The 16,669-nt window shown below is 38.0% G+C and overlaps 1 protein-coding gene across 3 annotated transcripts in view; it reads left to right on the top strand.

The window, feature by feature from the left end:
- LOC113059165 (semaphorin-6D-like) overlaps positions 1-16,669 on the top strand; it is a 139,841-nt gene that overhangs the window by 52,888 nt on the left and 70,284 nt on the right. Inside the window, exons 3-5 of one of the 3 annotated variants that reach the window (XM_026227450.1) lie at positions 6,277-6,381; positions 8,682-8,786; positions 15,272-15,449. The exons of 1 other annotated variant lie outside the window; for it this stretch is intronic. In XM_026227450.1, the coding sequence (XP_026083235.1) occupies positions 15,409-15,449 (41 nt within the window). In that variant the 5' untranslated portion in view covers positions 6,277-6,381; positions 8,682-8,786; positions 15,272-15,408. The remainder of the gene's footprint in view (positions 1-6,276; positions 6,382-8,681; positions 8,787-15,271; positions 15,450-16,669) is intronic. One more of the 3 variants, XM_026227451.1, reaches the window with a different exon arrangement.

The following is a 16,669-nucleotide window of genomic DNA, read 5'->3' on the forward strand; positions in this document are numbered from 1 at the left end:
TTGGTTAACAATACAACAGGTACAGTGGGGCAAACTGAAAATTCCAATTGTCAGGTTTTATTAGTTGAACAAACCATTTGAAGTGACGTCTTGTGTGATTTATGACAATTTGTGTTTTTTAAGCTTGAACTACAAGATGTTTTACCCTTGCTGAGATATTTGGATTGGATCCTGGGTATATTTGTGTTGTACATTTTGTTTTTGTTCTTGCTCAATCTTGTGGTGGTGTTGTTTGTGTGTGTGTGTCTGTGTGTTTGAATGCACCATTTAAATCTCTTAAGAGTTGGGGACAAACTCTCCCTCTCTCACCCTCGTTCTGTTTCTCTGTGATAAATTATATATGAATAGTCAGTGTATGTTGCCGTCAGCCAGACCAGATCAGACTTTTCACTGTAGGAAAAAAGAACAAAAACATCACAGTAAGTCAAGCGAGAAAACATGATGCTCTGAGAGAAAAACAGACAAAGAGGCAGAAAGAGAGCACACAATTGGAGCAAAGTTATGGAGTTGGATTAACTTTATTGCTCCTGAACTCATAAAGCAACCGTTTTCCCGCTTAAAAATACATTTCTGTCATTATTAACTCACTGTTATGTTCTTCCAGACCTGTATAATGTTTTTCTCCACTGCGAACTATTTCCCAGTACCGTTTAAAGGGTTGCATTCGTATGTGTACTAGAACGTGACGTAAGCCGGTTGATAGCGATGTCATTTGTGTGCGACATTCAACAATGTTAACAAAGAACAGTGTTAACAACAGAAGGATGAATAACGCTGTGATCGGAGCTGTGTATTTGTTGTGTCTCGCGTTTTTTTCTACAATGGACATGTAATGTCGACATATATGTAAAACGATAGAAAGAACAGAAAGGAAGTTTAAGAATCTTCAACGACAACTGGCAATGCCTGCACTTAAGTGTCCGTCCATCTATCACTGTTCATCATACTTGCGAAATAAGTTGACACAATGTTTACTATATGTTTATACTGTGTTTTAAATCCTTGCGGGTGAGGGCGTTTTAAAACGCGTCTGGCCAATCAGTGTCTACTTACCTTGCGGTTAGTACCAGTTGTGCTGGTTAGACCCTGCTCTGGAACAGGAGCTAATTTTATTCTCGAAAGTCTGGTACTAAAACGCCCAAAAGTGGGTAGTTCCACAATTAGTTCTGGTACCATGAAAAGGTTCCTGCGGTGCGAAAGGCCCTTATTGCATTTTTTGGATGAAGTCATGCTGGATGTTTTGAATTATCTATTATCAGTGCGTCTGTATACGGGGCTTACAGCAAACTGTGACTAATCAATATTTCCACACCATGGTGAACTCTAATTTGTGTAACTTAGCTGGTATCATCACAGTAGGACACACACAAAACGCCCCACCAAACTCTTGACTTTGTCATTAGCTGGTACCACTGGCAACATCTGTACATGAACCCAGGAAACAACCAAATAATTTTGTAGGCAAATCAGTGTGAAATGAGATCTCATGACCTCTGTTCCTAATCTCAGCTGGAAATATATACATGAGCCCCAGAACACTTCAATTAGAGTCAAATTACAGCTGGGAACAGGATCTGAATGTACTGATGATCAAGTTTAGTTGTAGATTTCCGACTAGTATAGCTGAACTACACTGATATATTATGTTTTTTGTCTGGAGAAGGCATCGTTCTCATCTGTCACTACACATTATTCAAGTCCATCCTGTGCAACACACATCTATCGGGATAATATTTTCAATGTGTTCGGCTAATGTTAGGATTGCTGTTTGAATACTCAATCATGGGCAAAGTTCTCTCAAGCTGTAGGTGGTTGCTTGCCGTAATTGAAAGCGTGTGCTAGTGAAGTGTTCTGGAAGGTCCAGTATATTACCATGCGCGGCATGTTTCATCACTCTGTTTCATTTCCCACTGAAAGACAACGATTAATCTGATTAGTGATCAGCTGAAGGTTCTGCCTGGCTCTAATGGTCAATGCCAGGGTCTGGTCTGAATTATTAACAGATCCATTCCTGGAGACCAGGGACAATTCATCACCGAACAGAAAGGCAGAATGAAAGCGAGAGATGGGGTGGGCTAAGTGAAGAATGGAAAGCAAAAAAAAGATTAGTACGCTTGCACAGAGTGATAAAATTAATTGTTTTTGTGTAGAAGTAAAGAAACAGCAGGTACAGTAGGATATGAGTGTGCGTATGTTTTAGATTTCAAGGAATGGTTTACCAAAAAATGAAAATTTACATAATTTGAAGAATGTAATGGCAGATATTTTCCATATAATCAAATTGGTTCATATTGAGGACTAGTCATATGTAGCCATAACTTTTGATTTTCTCTTTAAGAATACTGCAGTTCATCTATCATTTTTTTAATGTAATGAATTGACTAAATTTGTTATTCATTAAAAAAGTTTCCTTCCACCATGTAAATCTAAAATAAAGTTTGGTGTCAGGGACATTTACTTTAGTAGTGCACTCTTTAGACTTTTGTGGAATTTTTGTGCAAACTGTTTCTTTAAGATAAAGAAATTAATAAAGCATTTCTAAACATCACACAATTTAGAGATTACATAACTTTTAGTCAGAAATCCATGGCTCAAGTCTCAAAGTTCAGAACATTTAAAAATTGAATCTACATAGCCCTCTGTGTAAAGCCAGCAGGTGACTCATTCCAAACAAAACCATAATCCTCAATGTCCTCAACCCTAAATCTAACCAATAATCATAAACCTATCCAGATCTCTAGTAATAATCATAAACCTAATCTTAACCTAATACTGTGCTTCTAAATATCATGTTTCCTAAATGGAATATGATCACAAATCAACATCTAATCTTGATCCTAAGCCTAATTCTGGTCAGCAGTGTCTCGCTGAGGGCATTTACTAAAACAGCAGCTCTGTTTTTGTGTAGACCAGCCCACTTTCAGGACACTGATCACATTGTAGAACAAAAACAGCTGACATTCAGCTGAGATTTATTTATTACAAACATGCAAACAAACAATTTACTGGGTTAGTATAGATCCAATGGTGATTTAAAGGGACAGTTTACTCCCCCAAAATAAAATCCCCTTATTGTTTTATCACGCTTAAGTATTTAAAAAAAAAAAAAACATTATAAACCAATATGGACTACTTTTATGGTCTTGTTAGAGTATGTGTGTGTGTGTGTGTGTGTTGAAGATATAAGATTTGTAATGACTGACATGAGGCTAAGAATTTTCATTTTTGAAAATTCAAAAGGGACCTGTCCCTTTAAGACCACCCTTTGCATAAGATATAACAGGTGCAACTATGTCACAATAAAGGGAGAGCACTTGAGAAATGCATAATAGAATTTGGATGGTACTGTTAGAATTGGATTCTTTCAAGATGCAGAACAGCTTAGAAAGTGTCATGACCATTAGATCACTGACCCCGAGTCAGTCAGCGAGAGGGAATGCTGGGACCACAGACTGCCAATAAATCATAGCGCACACACAAATACCATGATTAAATGTGTAATTTAGCCAAAATTGGACGTACCAGCATCGTAGAGTTTCTACATTGTTGTCTTTTTTATCCTTGAGTTCATATTTCCGAACCGAAACACACTCCAACCACAGTCTGTATTGATTTGATTGCAGTGTAACTTCATGCTTGGGTAGTTACATTAGCTTCATTTCAAATGAACTATGTTTGATGGATTTGCTCATTCACAGAGCCAGTGACTTCCATCAGGCCAAACAAGAATGAACTATGGTTCACCCTCTGTAGTGGTGTGTGTGTGCTTGTATAAATCTCATTCAGCTTTTGCAGAAGCTGAAAAATATAATGCATAATAATATAAGAATATTAAAAAAAATTGCTGTAGAAAAAAAATATCTGAAATTATTTCAAATTACTACTAAAATAAATAGCAAGTAACAATTAATTAAACATGTAATTTAACTGAAATAGTAATTCCTTGAAAAACTTAATCCGATAATCTTCAAAAATCACTTTTTAGAGTGCAGATTTTAACTTTTAGCCATAGCACTGGGTATGTTTGCTTGTTTTTATGGTGTTACTGTTCTAGAAGCAATAAGTGAAAGTGACATACAGCCAAGTATGGTGATCCATACTCAGAATTCGTGCTTTGCATTTAACCCATCCAAATTGCACACACACACATACACAGCAGTGAACACACACACACACAGAACGTGAACACACACCCGGAGCAGTTGGTGGTTTGGTGCCTTGCTCAAGGGCACCTCAGTCGTGCTATTACCGGCCCGTGACTCAAACCCACAACCTTAGGGTTAGGAGTCAAAATCTCTAACCACCAGGCCACGACTTCCCATAAGGTACTTAAAGGTGCTGTATGTAGGATTGACACTGAGTGATTGAACTAGGTATTGCAGTCAAAAATTCATATTATCGGAGAGGGTTTTTTTCCTCCCGGCCCCTCCTCCTCAGACTTGACTCACACGTGGGTTGCCAAATTGATGACAGTAACAGGAACAAGCGCACTTGATGATAAATGAAATGAAGTACACTGTGTTTCCGCCAACTGGCAACTCGGGGTGCCAAAATACAATTGCGTAAACTGGTAGTGGTAGGGTCTCCAAAACAAACACTGACATTCCAGCCCAGGACGCACATTTTCAAAGGAGAATAACTGACTGTAGCATTGTTTCTCAGATAAACAAGTATGTTAACTCAGCATGTTTCTTAAATATCTGCAAACATATTAGGGTATTTGTATGCTTTACTAGAGTCAAATACTTGCTGTTTTGAATTTAATCATTATCAAAGTGCTTTTTGAAACAAATGTGCATTGGCGTTACAAGTTTATTAAAGTTCCTTTCATTTTTGAAGTATGGAAGTCGCTAGATTATTAATTAATTACTGTGGTGTAAAAGCCTGTTTCCAAAGGTAGTGACTATTTCTCATAATTGTGTATTTAAATCTGATAATTTCAATTTCAATTGCAAATTATGTAAAAATCTCACAATTGTAACTTTTTTCACATCATTTTGACTGCATACGACCTTATTTCACATTACGACTTATATCATTATGATTTTTATTTTACAATATTGGCTTTACTAGTCTTAAAGTTGTTAAATTGTCTTGTGTCCATTAGCACGTCTAATAAGTAAACTCAACATCTAGCTACAGTGTTTAATTGCTAACTACCCTGAAGAGAAAAATATTAATTGCCTATGATTATAAAAATTGATCTATATGCGTGCTATGCTGATGATGAAAAGTATGCCACATGCTGTAATCTACTTTATCCCGGCATACATGTAAAAACCAAAAGTATACTTTACTGGAAAAGTAGCTAAGTTAGCAATGTCACCAATTCTAGTTGATTACTCGCCAGTACTGCTAGATGCCTAGACAGATGACACTCATATTTTCTGGATATCTGTGTGTCTTTCTCTAAGGTTTGTTTTGTTTCTCCTGTCCTCTGTAGCGTGATATAAATGGTTGAGTTCAGACACCAATTTCAGGCTCGTGAGCAATGACTGTTCCCCCCTCCTTCACCCATCAAGCCCCCGGCTGGGACGTGGGGGGTGTGAGTGATGGAAAGAGGAGGGTGAGAGGGCTAAATGCCTGAGCCACATACGATAACTCACTAGTGGTTCGCAGGGCTAACCGCGGTCAGAATGTGATAGCCTTGCACGAATGTATTCCGGGAAATCCAGCCAGTCGCCCCCCAAACTCACCAGGGGTTTTAAAAGATTCAGGAGTGTGGAATAACACAGTCGGTTAATAGAATCCATGATTCACAGAATTGTACTGTTTTAGTGCTGCACAGCTGTATAAGACCCCTCTATTAAAATGTAATGTTCCCCTATCGAAGGACCCACTTAAGGTTAATGAATGAATAGACTGATGCATATAGAAATGCATTGAGTTACAGTATGTCTTGTGTATTAAACACAAATTGCCGCTGTGATTATCTTGCCATTTTTTGATAGAAGAGGGTTAATGAATGGAAAGTTGCTGTTGCTTTCGTTTTTCCACACACACACACATAGGGTTTAAGCTCCCCAGCAGAAACATCTGGTCCTGTTTAGGGTTATGCCATGTGTGTTTACGAGAGAGCGTTAGAGGGATTTTTTTTCCTGAGTAGTGGCGAGTTCTGAATCTTCCTCTGTCACGGGTCACTGGCCGGTTCACGTTTCTTGCTAACATGAGTCGCCTACAAACCAGCGCTTATTAGTCTACAAATCTCCAACACAGCCAGATCCACATATATTTATGTTATTTTTGTCTGTTTCTTTTTTTCTCTCTTTCTCTCAGGATCTCGAGTGAAAATCTCTTTGGTCTTGCGTAGCCATCTACCCTCTTGAACACCAGTGACAGCCAAAGCTTTTCCACCACTGCTCCTCTCCTGAAAGGATAACAGTGAGTTTGGATTAGTCTCTCTCTATTTACAGTGATTCAGGTTTCTTAACTGTCATCATGGACACGCCAGCTCATGTTTCCTCTCTTCGTCATGGCAGACAAAATCAATTGTAGACGCAGCAGTTTACAGAGATTCAGCATCGGTTCAAAATCAGCAGAACTAACAGACGTGGATCGACATGTCAGATCTGATGCAACCCACTCTAGTTGGATTGCATTAGTGGATCGCGTCGTTAAGTAAACATGTCTGATAGGCACTTGAGATACAGAGAGATATCTACGCTCATCCAATTTACTACATTAGTCCATTGTTTAAATTTGTCCATTGTCTTGAGGAACTAAAGTTGGACGATATGTCAGTATACAGTATATCATTAGCAACTGGTAGAGATTCGGTTATGCTGTTTACGTCACAGTATAGATAGGAACACTTTATACTGTTAAAGGCACAATATGTAAGATTTTTATAATAAAATATCCACATGTGTACTTACATTAACCCAAATGTTCCCAAGGATTTGTAAATCTAGAAAAATTCCAATTTTAAATAATGGCTTGTCCATGTTCATTATCGCCGATCAAAGACATAATATCCGTGCTATCTTTTTCCGCTTTTAGAAACTATGCAACACACGCAGACCTAAATGTGCTGTTCAGTTAAACTAATTCTATTATGGCAGTCGTGAGTAAAAATAAATTTAATTTGTTGACTGCAGCATAAAATTTAGATCTGCTTTGTGTTGCACCATGATTCTTTTTCCGCGTATTTACAATGTTGCACATTAAAAGCACTTATCAAAGTGCTTTTTGAAACAAATGTGCATTGGCGTTACAAGTTTATTAAAGTTCCTTTCATTTTTGAAGTATGGAAGTCGCTAGATTATTAATTAATTACTGTGGTGTAAAAGCCTGTTTCCAAAGGTAGTGACTATTTCTCATAATTGTGTATTTAAATCTGATAATTTCAATTTCAATTGCAAATTATGTAAAAATCTCACAATTGTAACTTTTTCACATCATTTTGACTGCATACGACCTTATTTCACATTACGACTTATATCATTATGATTTTTATTTTACAATATTGGCTTTACTAGTCTTAAAGTTGTTAAATTGTCTTGTGTCCATTAGCACGTCTAATAAGTAAACTCAACATCTAGCTACAGTGTTTAATTGCTAACTACCCTGAAGAGAAAAATATTAATTGCCTATGATTATAAAAATTGATCTATATGCGTGCTATGCTGATGATGAAAAGTATGCCACATGCTGTAATCTACTTTATCCCGGCATACATGTAAAAACCAAAAGTATACTTTACTGGAAAAGTAGCTAAGTTAGCAATGTCACCAATTCTAGTTGATTACTCGCCAGTACTGCTAGATGCCTAGACAGATGACACTCATATTTTCTGGATATCTGTGTGTCTTTCTCTAAGGTTTGTTTTGTTTCTCCTGTCCTCTGTAGCGTGATATAAATGGTTGAGTTCAGACACCAATTTCAGGCTCGTGAGCAATGACTGTTCCCCCCTCCTTCACCCATCAAGCCCCCGGCTGGGACGTGGGGGGTGTGAGTGATGGAAAGAGGAGGGTGAGAGGGCTAAATGCCTGAGCCACATACGATAACTCACTAGTGGTTCGCAGGGCTAACCGCGGTCAGAATGTGATAGCCTTGCACGAATGTATTCCGGGAAATCCAGCCAGTCGCCCCCCAAACTCACCAGGGGTTTTAAAAGATTCAGGAGTGTGGAATAACACAGTCGGTTAATAGAATCCATGATTCACAGAATTGTACTGTTTTAGTGCTGCACAGCTGTATAAGACCCCTCTATTAAAATGTAATGTTCCCCTATCGAAGGACCCACTTAAGGTTAATGAATGAATAGACTGATGCATATAGAAATGCATTGAGTTACAGTATGTCTTGTGTATTAAACACAAATTGCCGCTGTGATTATCTTGCCATTTTTTGATAGAAGAGGGTTAATGAATGGAAAGTTGCTGTTGCTTTCGTTTTTCCACACACACACACATAGGGTTTAAGCTCCCCAGCAGAAACATCTGGTCCTGTTTAGGGTTATGCCATGTGTGTTTACGAGAGAGCGTTAGAGGGATTTTTTTTCCTGAGTAGTGGCGAGTTCTGAATCTTCCTCTGTCACGGGTCACTGGCCGGTTCACGTTTCTTGCTAACATGAGTCGCCTACAAACCAGCGCTTATTAGTCTACAAATCTCCAACACAGCCAGATCCACATATATTTATGTTATTTTTGTCTGTTTCTTTTTTTCTCTCTTTCTCTCAGGATCTCGAGTGAAAATCTCTTTGGTCTTGCGTAGCCATCTACCCTCTTGAACACCAGTGACAGCCAAAGCTTTTCCACCACTGCTCCTCTCCTGAAAGGATAACAGTGAGTTTGGATTAGTCTCTCTCTATTTACAGTGATTCAGGTTTCTTAACTGTCATCATGGACACGCCAGCTCATGTTTCCTCTCTTCGTCATGGCAGACAAAATCAATTGTAGACGCAGCAGTTTACAGAGATTCAGCATCGGTTCAAAATCAGCAGAACTAACAGACGTGGATCGACATGTCAGATCTGATGCAACCCACTCTAGTTGGATTGCATTAGTGGATCGCGTCGTTAAGTAAACATGTCTGATAGGCACTTGAGATACAGAGAGATATCTACGCTCATCCAATTTACTACATTAGTCCATTGTTTAAATTTGTCCATTGTCTTGAGGAACTAAAGTTGGACGATATGTCAGTATACAGTATATCATTAGCAACTGGTAGAGATTCGGTTATGCTGTTTACGTCACAGTATAGATAGGAACACTTTATACTGTTAAAGGCACAATATGTAAGATTTTTATAATAAAATATCCACATGTGTACTTACATTAACCCAAATGTTCCCAAGGATTTGTAAATCTAGAAAAATTCCAATTTTAAATAATGGCTTGTCCATGTTCATTATCGCCGATCAAAGACATAATATCCGTGCTATCTTTTTCCGCTTTTAGAAACTATGCAACACACGCAGACCTAAATGTGCTGTTCAGTTAAACTAATTCTATTATGGCAGTCGTGAGTAAAAATAAATTTAATTTGTTGACTGCAGCATAAAATTTAGATCTGCTTTGTGTTGCACCATGATTCTTTTTCCGCGTATTTACAATGTTGCACATTAAAACCAATCACACACAAGTCTATTGAGCTTATGAATGCAACGACCAATCAAAGGCGCTCAGATGTGTCATTGCTAAAACACCGGAGTTTTGTTGTTCAGTCCGCGTGCTCGCTGACTGAATTCTGCTCTCTCGCGAATTCCTTCATCATAAACAACAATGATGTGCGTGTGATGTTATTGGAGATTCATTCATCAAACAGTGTATAGATAATAATAATAATATATATATTACATCCGTGAACATGATTTGGACATCTCTGGACGGTGAAAGTTATCTCCCATCATTCCACTGTTCTCTATAGCATCATCAAGCTTCACCTTTATTGTTTTAAAAATGCTAACTCTAGCAGTGAAAACATTGTGCTTTTAAATAAAAAGAAGTGAGGTTTGCAAAATTAACAAATGAAGTCAATTTTCAAATAAATACAAATAAATTATTACTTCAACTTATAACTTCATAATATGATTTAGGTATCACAATTGTGACTTGTTTCTCATAATTGTGAATTTATATCTTTCAGTTTGTCTGTGAGATTTTTCACTGTGACGATATTTTAAATTTTGACTTTATATCTCAGTTTTTCAGTCCATTTTTATTAATTGCATCTGTATATGTCAGTATGGCCCTTTGTTGTACAATATTGGCTTTATTCCCCATAAATGTATATAGTCTGTATCTTGCTATAAAATTGCTGACATTAAAGCTGGGGTAGGGAACTTTTGACGCTCTAGCGGTTAATAAACAGAACTGCTTGCGTCTTGCGGAAGAACATCGTAGCCGGAACTACTTCTCTCTGTTTATGTCTATGAAGAATCACAAAGGTACTGGGTTACTCCGCCGCGGTATCCCCGAAGCAATCTAAAATAGTCAGATTATAAACACTTATTATAGGTGCACCCTAGTGATTCAGGACAAGCCAAAAACACGGTTTGGAAAATGGATTCATGGTGTACTCGCTTATTATATACATTTTTCTACATTTTGAACACAAACAAAGTTACGGACCGCAGCTCTGATTGGTTATTTTTTACCGGGAGCGATGGAGTTTCTGCAAATGGCAATAGGACCACTGGGAGGAGCCAGAGAAGCTTGATTTTTTTCACAGATTATCTGTCTCATATTCTACTGTCAAGACATAATGACAGGTTTCATAAATATGTAAAAAATATTTTTTTACAAAAGTTCCCTACAGCACCTTTAATTGCTCATAATTGTACATTTATATCTCATAATTCAACTTTTTTTATTTAACATTTTATCTAAATTTTTCTTCTTTTTTTCTGAGGGAGAACTGATACTGTATGATGATAAAAAAGGTTTTGGTAATACCATTCACCCCGTAAAGAAACGTATAATGGGTGTTTGGCAAGCAATGAAACGACCTTTGTTTTTCTGGTTAAACACTTGGCTCTGACTAAAACTGACATGCCCTCACATCATTTGAGCCGCACCATTGTTCATTCACTCATTCTGTCTTTCACTTCCCTGCTGCTGACCTCTGAGCAGAAACAATAGTGTAAAGCACTCTCATTCTAGATTTCTCTCTATCCTTCCCTTTTGTCCTGGAATCCACATTTTCATCCAAAGGTCATTGATGACAACAAAGAATCACTCGGAGCGGTATTCAGTCAAATTGCATTAAACGGTTTATCCCGATGGTTCTCAGTGTGCTGTGGATGATCTGGTATAGAGCTGAGCCCTGCAGGTCTGGAAGCATGCTAATGGAAAGGCCCATACCAACTTTGTGAAAGGTCAGGTGAGAAAGCTTGCAAATGTAGATGTTTTTTGGTGCTTTGATGTGAATCCCAATGGTGAAATGAGAAAGAGACAAGTTTTATGTAGTTTAGTTTAATCAAATTCTTGTGCATGCATAATTTAAGTGTATGCAAAAGGATGGTAATATTATTTTGAAGTCAACATGAAATCAAAACCCTCTATTTTAAATTCCTGGGTATTTTGTATATTATTCATTTGGCATGCTATTCAAAGGCAAAAAATTTCATTTTTATAGTCCTTAATCAAAATATAATTATTTTCTCTGCCACTAAAATAACTTTGCTTATGTGCTGATGTTATCAAGATCACTAACCTTTTCAGCCAATGGGAACCTGAAACTGGTCATCCACAATTACTTTCTTTCTCCATTCTGGTATGGAAACCCCCCTTTTCATGATCCAATCAATTACAGATTGGTAAAATCAGGTCCTACCTGATGTTTGTCATCGAATACCCCGTAAATATGTCACATTACAGAAGTCTCTTGGTTTTGTGAATTTGTTGAATTAATTTGTTTCATGTTGACTTTAAAGCTGTAACCCGTTGGCATAGAATGTAAAATCCTCCATGTCTAGCAGTGATTACATGTTACATGGGTAGGCGGTATTTAGCTGACAGGAAGCATTAGCGTTTACACTATATACATGCCCACATGTGTTGGTGAGTTCCTCAAAATGTGTTCAGTGAACCAATTGTGCAAGAAGCGTTGGACCCCTGTATTTAGAGCTGCAAACTAGAGATGGATGTTAAAATCAGGTGTGAATGGGGTCTGAGAGATGAATGAATCCCTTTCTTTCACTCCTCTTCATATCTGACACCACACATTCAAACATACACTAAGTGTGATTTGCTGCTATATGAGAAGTGTGCCTTTTTTTATCTTGCTGTGAGGAGAAGAGACCCGATTCTCTGACTCTTTGGCCTTTTGACTTCATGACTCCAACCATCTGATACTCTCACTCCTTCGGCTTCATTGTTGCCCACCACAGCGGGTCTACGATGGATTGCAACATCTCAGCAAATAGGAAATTTCAGTGCAGTCATTTGGAAAGGCACTTTAGACTTGAATACAATGGTTGGACTGTCTGTATGCCATTTAAAGTCTTCAATAGCATATTCCACATAATCTGTCTTCTTTTCTATGATTGAAAAACCCTGTTATAAAGAATTGGCTAGGAGAGATAATGCATAACTGGAATAATTCAAGATGTAACATTTACATATAGGGATAGTTCACCCAAAAATTAATATTCTGTGAATATTCCATGTACCATGCTCTATGCTCTGGTGCATACAGTAGGATTCAAGCAAACTCTGTGAGCTACAAAAAACTAATAATCTGATTGGTTCCTCTACACCCTGACAGGATAGCACTTGGCTTCACTGGAAAATCTTTGGGTTAAATTCCCATTTTCGCCAGCAGATTGGCACTCAGGAATCACTTCCTGGCTCCTAACCACCAGCGTCCAGTTTTTTTCTGTGTATTTATTCGTGCACATTCGTCCCCCTGGGCCTGTTTGAGTTCTGAGCTTCAGTGTCCTGAGACTAACAGGCAGGAGGATGCAGATGGCTCCACAGAGGGGTGACCCCGTAGCAGAACTCTAACTCTGACCGAATTACATCCTCCAGAGTAACACACGTCTTGCTTCTGTAATCCTAATAGATACCCAAATAACTCTCACACACACAGAGACATCCTCACACTCATTTGCCATACTTTTGTAATCCACATTACTGCTCCTCCTCCTGTCTTGTCACAACAACTAGTGATATGCAACCACTGGATTATACTCCGTCACTTTGACACCGTGCATTTTATAATACAGTCTTGAAATATAATAAAACAGACCGTATTGTGCTAATCCAAATGCGCTCTGAGTGAAGCAGGCTCTTTGGTGGATTAATGTAAGGGATATGTGGAGTAGTAAAAACAAACAGAAACAAAAGAAAAACTGCATTTTCCTGATAAAAGGTGTTAGATGTATTGTGAGTTGTTAAATGTTTTCTTTAGTATATGCTTTATATGTGCTTGAATTGAATTGTGTGTGTAACCAAGTGTGAAACTATCGTTCTTTAATTCAGGGTTCCCCAAGTCTTGGAAAACCTTGAAATGCTAAGCAATTGTAGAATTTCCAGGACATTAATAAGAAGTCATTAATTGTATAAACCATTGAAAAGTCTTAGAAATTGTATTAGTTTTGTTTGTTTGTAGGTTTTGCACAATTTATTGTTTGAGGTTTTTGAATGCGAGAAAGAAAAATTTCTCTCATAAAACATTTTAAAATGTTTTACCATATAATTGTATTTTATTCCTGTGATGGCAAAGCTTCTTATATGCTGATAGGGTGCTCAAGAAAAGCAATTGTGATCCCTCATATATTTGTGGAACTGTCATACATTTTTTTTTTATTTAAAAAGGATTCTTTGATGAAAAGTATGTAAAAAACAAAAAACAAAACAGTATTTATTTGAAATTCAGTGTAAACATCTTTCCTGTTACTTTGGATCAATTAAATGCCCCTTACAGCAACCACCTGACTCACCTGAATCATTTTGATGAATATTCCTGTGAGAATCTTGGTAGTTCTCTGGCAAAATAATATGGAGCAAGTTTCAATTTAATAAGATTAATTTATTTTACAGCAGGCCTTGCAGCATGCTTGCAAAAACCTTTCTAAGACTTGACTGAGATACCATCGAAAGCTCTCTGCAACCTTACTGCAACATCATTCCAGACATGTAACACCCATAACCGTCTGCTAAAGCAATTATGGGCTGTGGCTGGTATCAGCTGGGAGGTGCTGAGTGAAAAGCTTTCTCACGGCCCATTGTTATTCAGCAACAGTGCGGCATTAAGTGGTATATTGATCTTCTGATGCGATGCATCCGTCGGGATTCACCCACTGCTGATCTAGGATCAAGTCTGTCAGTCCTGGATGTCTCTCACACGCCCCCTTTGGGGCATTCACAACCAGCATAGAGACATAGACAAGCCGTTAGGTGTGTTGATGTGTGAATCAACGTGAATCTATCAGAAACATAAACACTTAATCTGTTTTCAACTTTAAACCTACCTGGATATACGTATATGCGATAACTCTTATTGGATGTTTGTCAAGAGCTGCCGAGAACAGGGTTCTGTCATTAAGCAAACTCTTCTGCTGTAAATGTCCACATCATTAGTGTCTCCTCAACATGAAGAATTCCCCTCTGTCAGAAGATTGCTCATACCATTGCTCGGAATAATACTGCCTTCCTGAAATGCTTCCAATGGGACCGCCTCACTCTTAAACCTAGACAGAACCTGTCTCACTCTCTTCAGGTGGAAGAATAGTCTGAAAACCTGGAGAACTCCTCTGATTGGTTGATCTCTGTTCTTTTAATCTGTCAAGTTCCCTCCTATTTTTCAATGCTTAACTACTTGATTTGTCTGGCTTCCTCATCTGCTTTGGCATAAAAGTTTCATAACACATCCCGATTCACATACACGTAACATACACTATGGTTAAAAATGTTGAGGTCGGGAATATATATGTGTCTGTGTGTGTGTGTGTGTGTGTGTTTGTGTGTGTATATATATATATATATATATATATATATATATATATATATATATATATATATATATATATATATATATATATATATATGGTAATGAATTAATTTAATTATGGAGAAAAATGTTTTAACTAATAATTATATAATAATAATAATATTTTTAATTTACAGTATTATTGTTTTGATTTATATAAACAGATACAGCATTGAAAAAATACTCAAAATCACAAAAAAAAAAAATCTTACCGACCTTTGGAATGGTAGCGTATCAGGTGGGAAAATGATAGTGTACTGCAAAACAGGACTGACCCACGTATCGGGCCACAAAGGGATCGCTAACTCTCTCTTGTCTGATCTCGCCTCAGCTGTGGGCTTGAAAACCTGCCAACAGCAGATAAATGCATTTAGCATGATACCCCTCCCCTCCTCTTCTCCTCCTGGTCTCCGCCAAATGCTGTGGAAGTGGAGCAAGATGCCATTTCCGATGCCTGCAGAGGGTTAGATGGCAGCCGTGATACTGCAGACTGAGCTGTGGCCAGAGGGGTAGGTGCGAGTGCATGTAAGAAAGCCAAACTGCTTCGTGTTTAGCTAGTGAGATATATTACATAAGGTGTATGAATCACCACAGAGTGGTGCATTATTAATTTACTGTCATGTTCCTATTTAATCATTTTAAAGTGTTTTTCACTTCCACGGTCCTGTAAGTCTGCTCGAAAACAGAATGATTTTGAAGCCCCTTTGTTAACACAGTGTAAAGTGTTAACAAAGGGCTCAGAAGAGCAACAGAAGCTTGTGATTAATGTGCATATTAGACATGGAGAAGTGCTTTTTATTCACAAAGGGTTTTGGCCTGAGCGCGAGATATTCACACCCTCTCATCTGATAATTGTACGATAGAGACACAGTGAATCACTCTTACCTCTTGCCCTCTTCTTATCTCGTCTCTGTCTGCCTTTTTTCAATAGCACAACACGTGAGAGCAATTGCAATTGCATTCTTCCACACACATTGATGCACACTCACTGTTGGGCATCTGGCCCTCGCTGACATTCTTTCGCCAGTGGTTTCACTGTCAGGGTGATTCAGAAATCCAAATGAAAGCTTCTATCGAACAGTGTCTGTGCGGCTAGACCAGCCATCGAACTGGCAGACCTTCATTGCTCTGCTGCTCTCAGACTCACTGCATTTATGCCTCGTGGGTCACATTGTAATATTCATGGGGTCGGTGTGTGTGTGAGAGTGAGTCGAAGCATGGACACACTCTGTTTAATGTTTCGTTAAATTTTGCAGCAGGTAACTTGCAATGCGTCCATTGACATTCTACTTCCGTCACAGTACTGCTTCAATAATGCTCGACTCCCTTGACCTGGACTGTAGATAAATGTGGCCCGGGGCATTTGCATTTTTCACATTTTACACCAAAAGCAAAGGTTTTTTTGTTCTTGTTGTTTTTTTCTTTTCTATGATGTCAATCAGTCTTCTGTAGTGGGCTGGATATCTGATTGACCTGAACTGTTTTCACAGATAACAAGAATAAATCACAGCACTCTACTTTTAGACTTGGCCCTGGGTCCAATATAATTGGCAAGAGATTAATTAATTCTATTTAAGACATAACTAGACCTCTGGATTATTCATGCACAACCTTGTATAGGTTGTAGAAAAAAAAATTGAGATTCATTTAATTTATTGAAAACTGCATTGAAACTGTGTGCAAGGCTGTTCATCGGCTGATCAAAAGTTTGAGACCATAGCCTTAAAAA

The sequence above is a fragment of the Carassius auratus genome, chromosome 41, assembly GCF_003368295.1.
Source record: "Carassius auratus strain Wakin chromosome 41, ASM336829v1, whole genome shotgun sequence".
Lineage (NCBI taxonomy): Eukaryota > Metazoa > Chordata > Actinopteri > Cypriniformes > Cyprinidae > Carassius > Carassius auratus.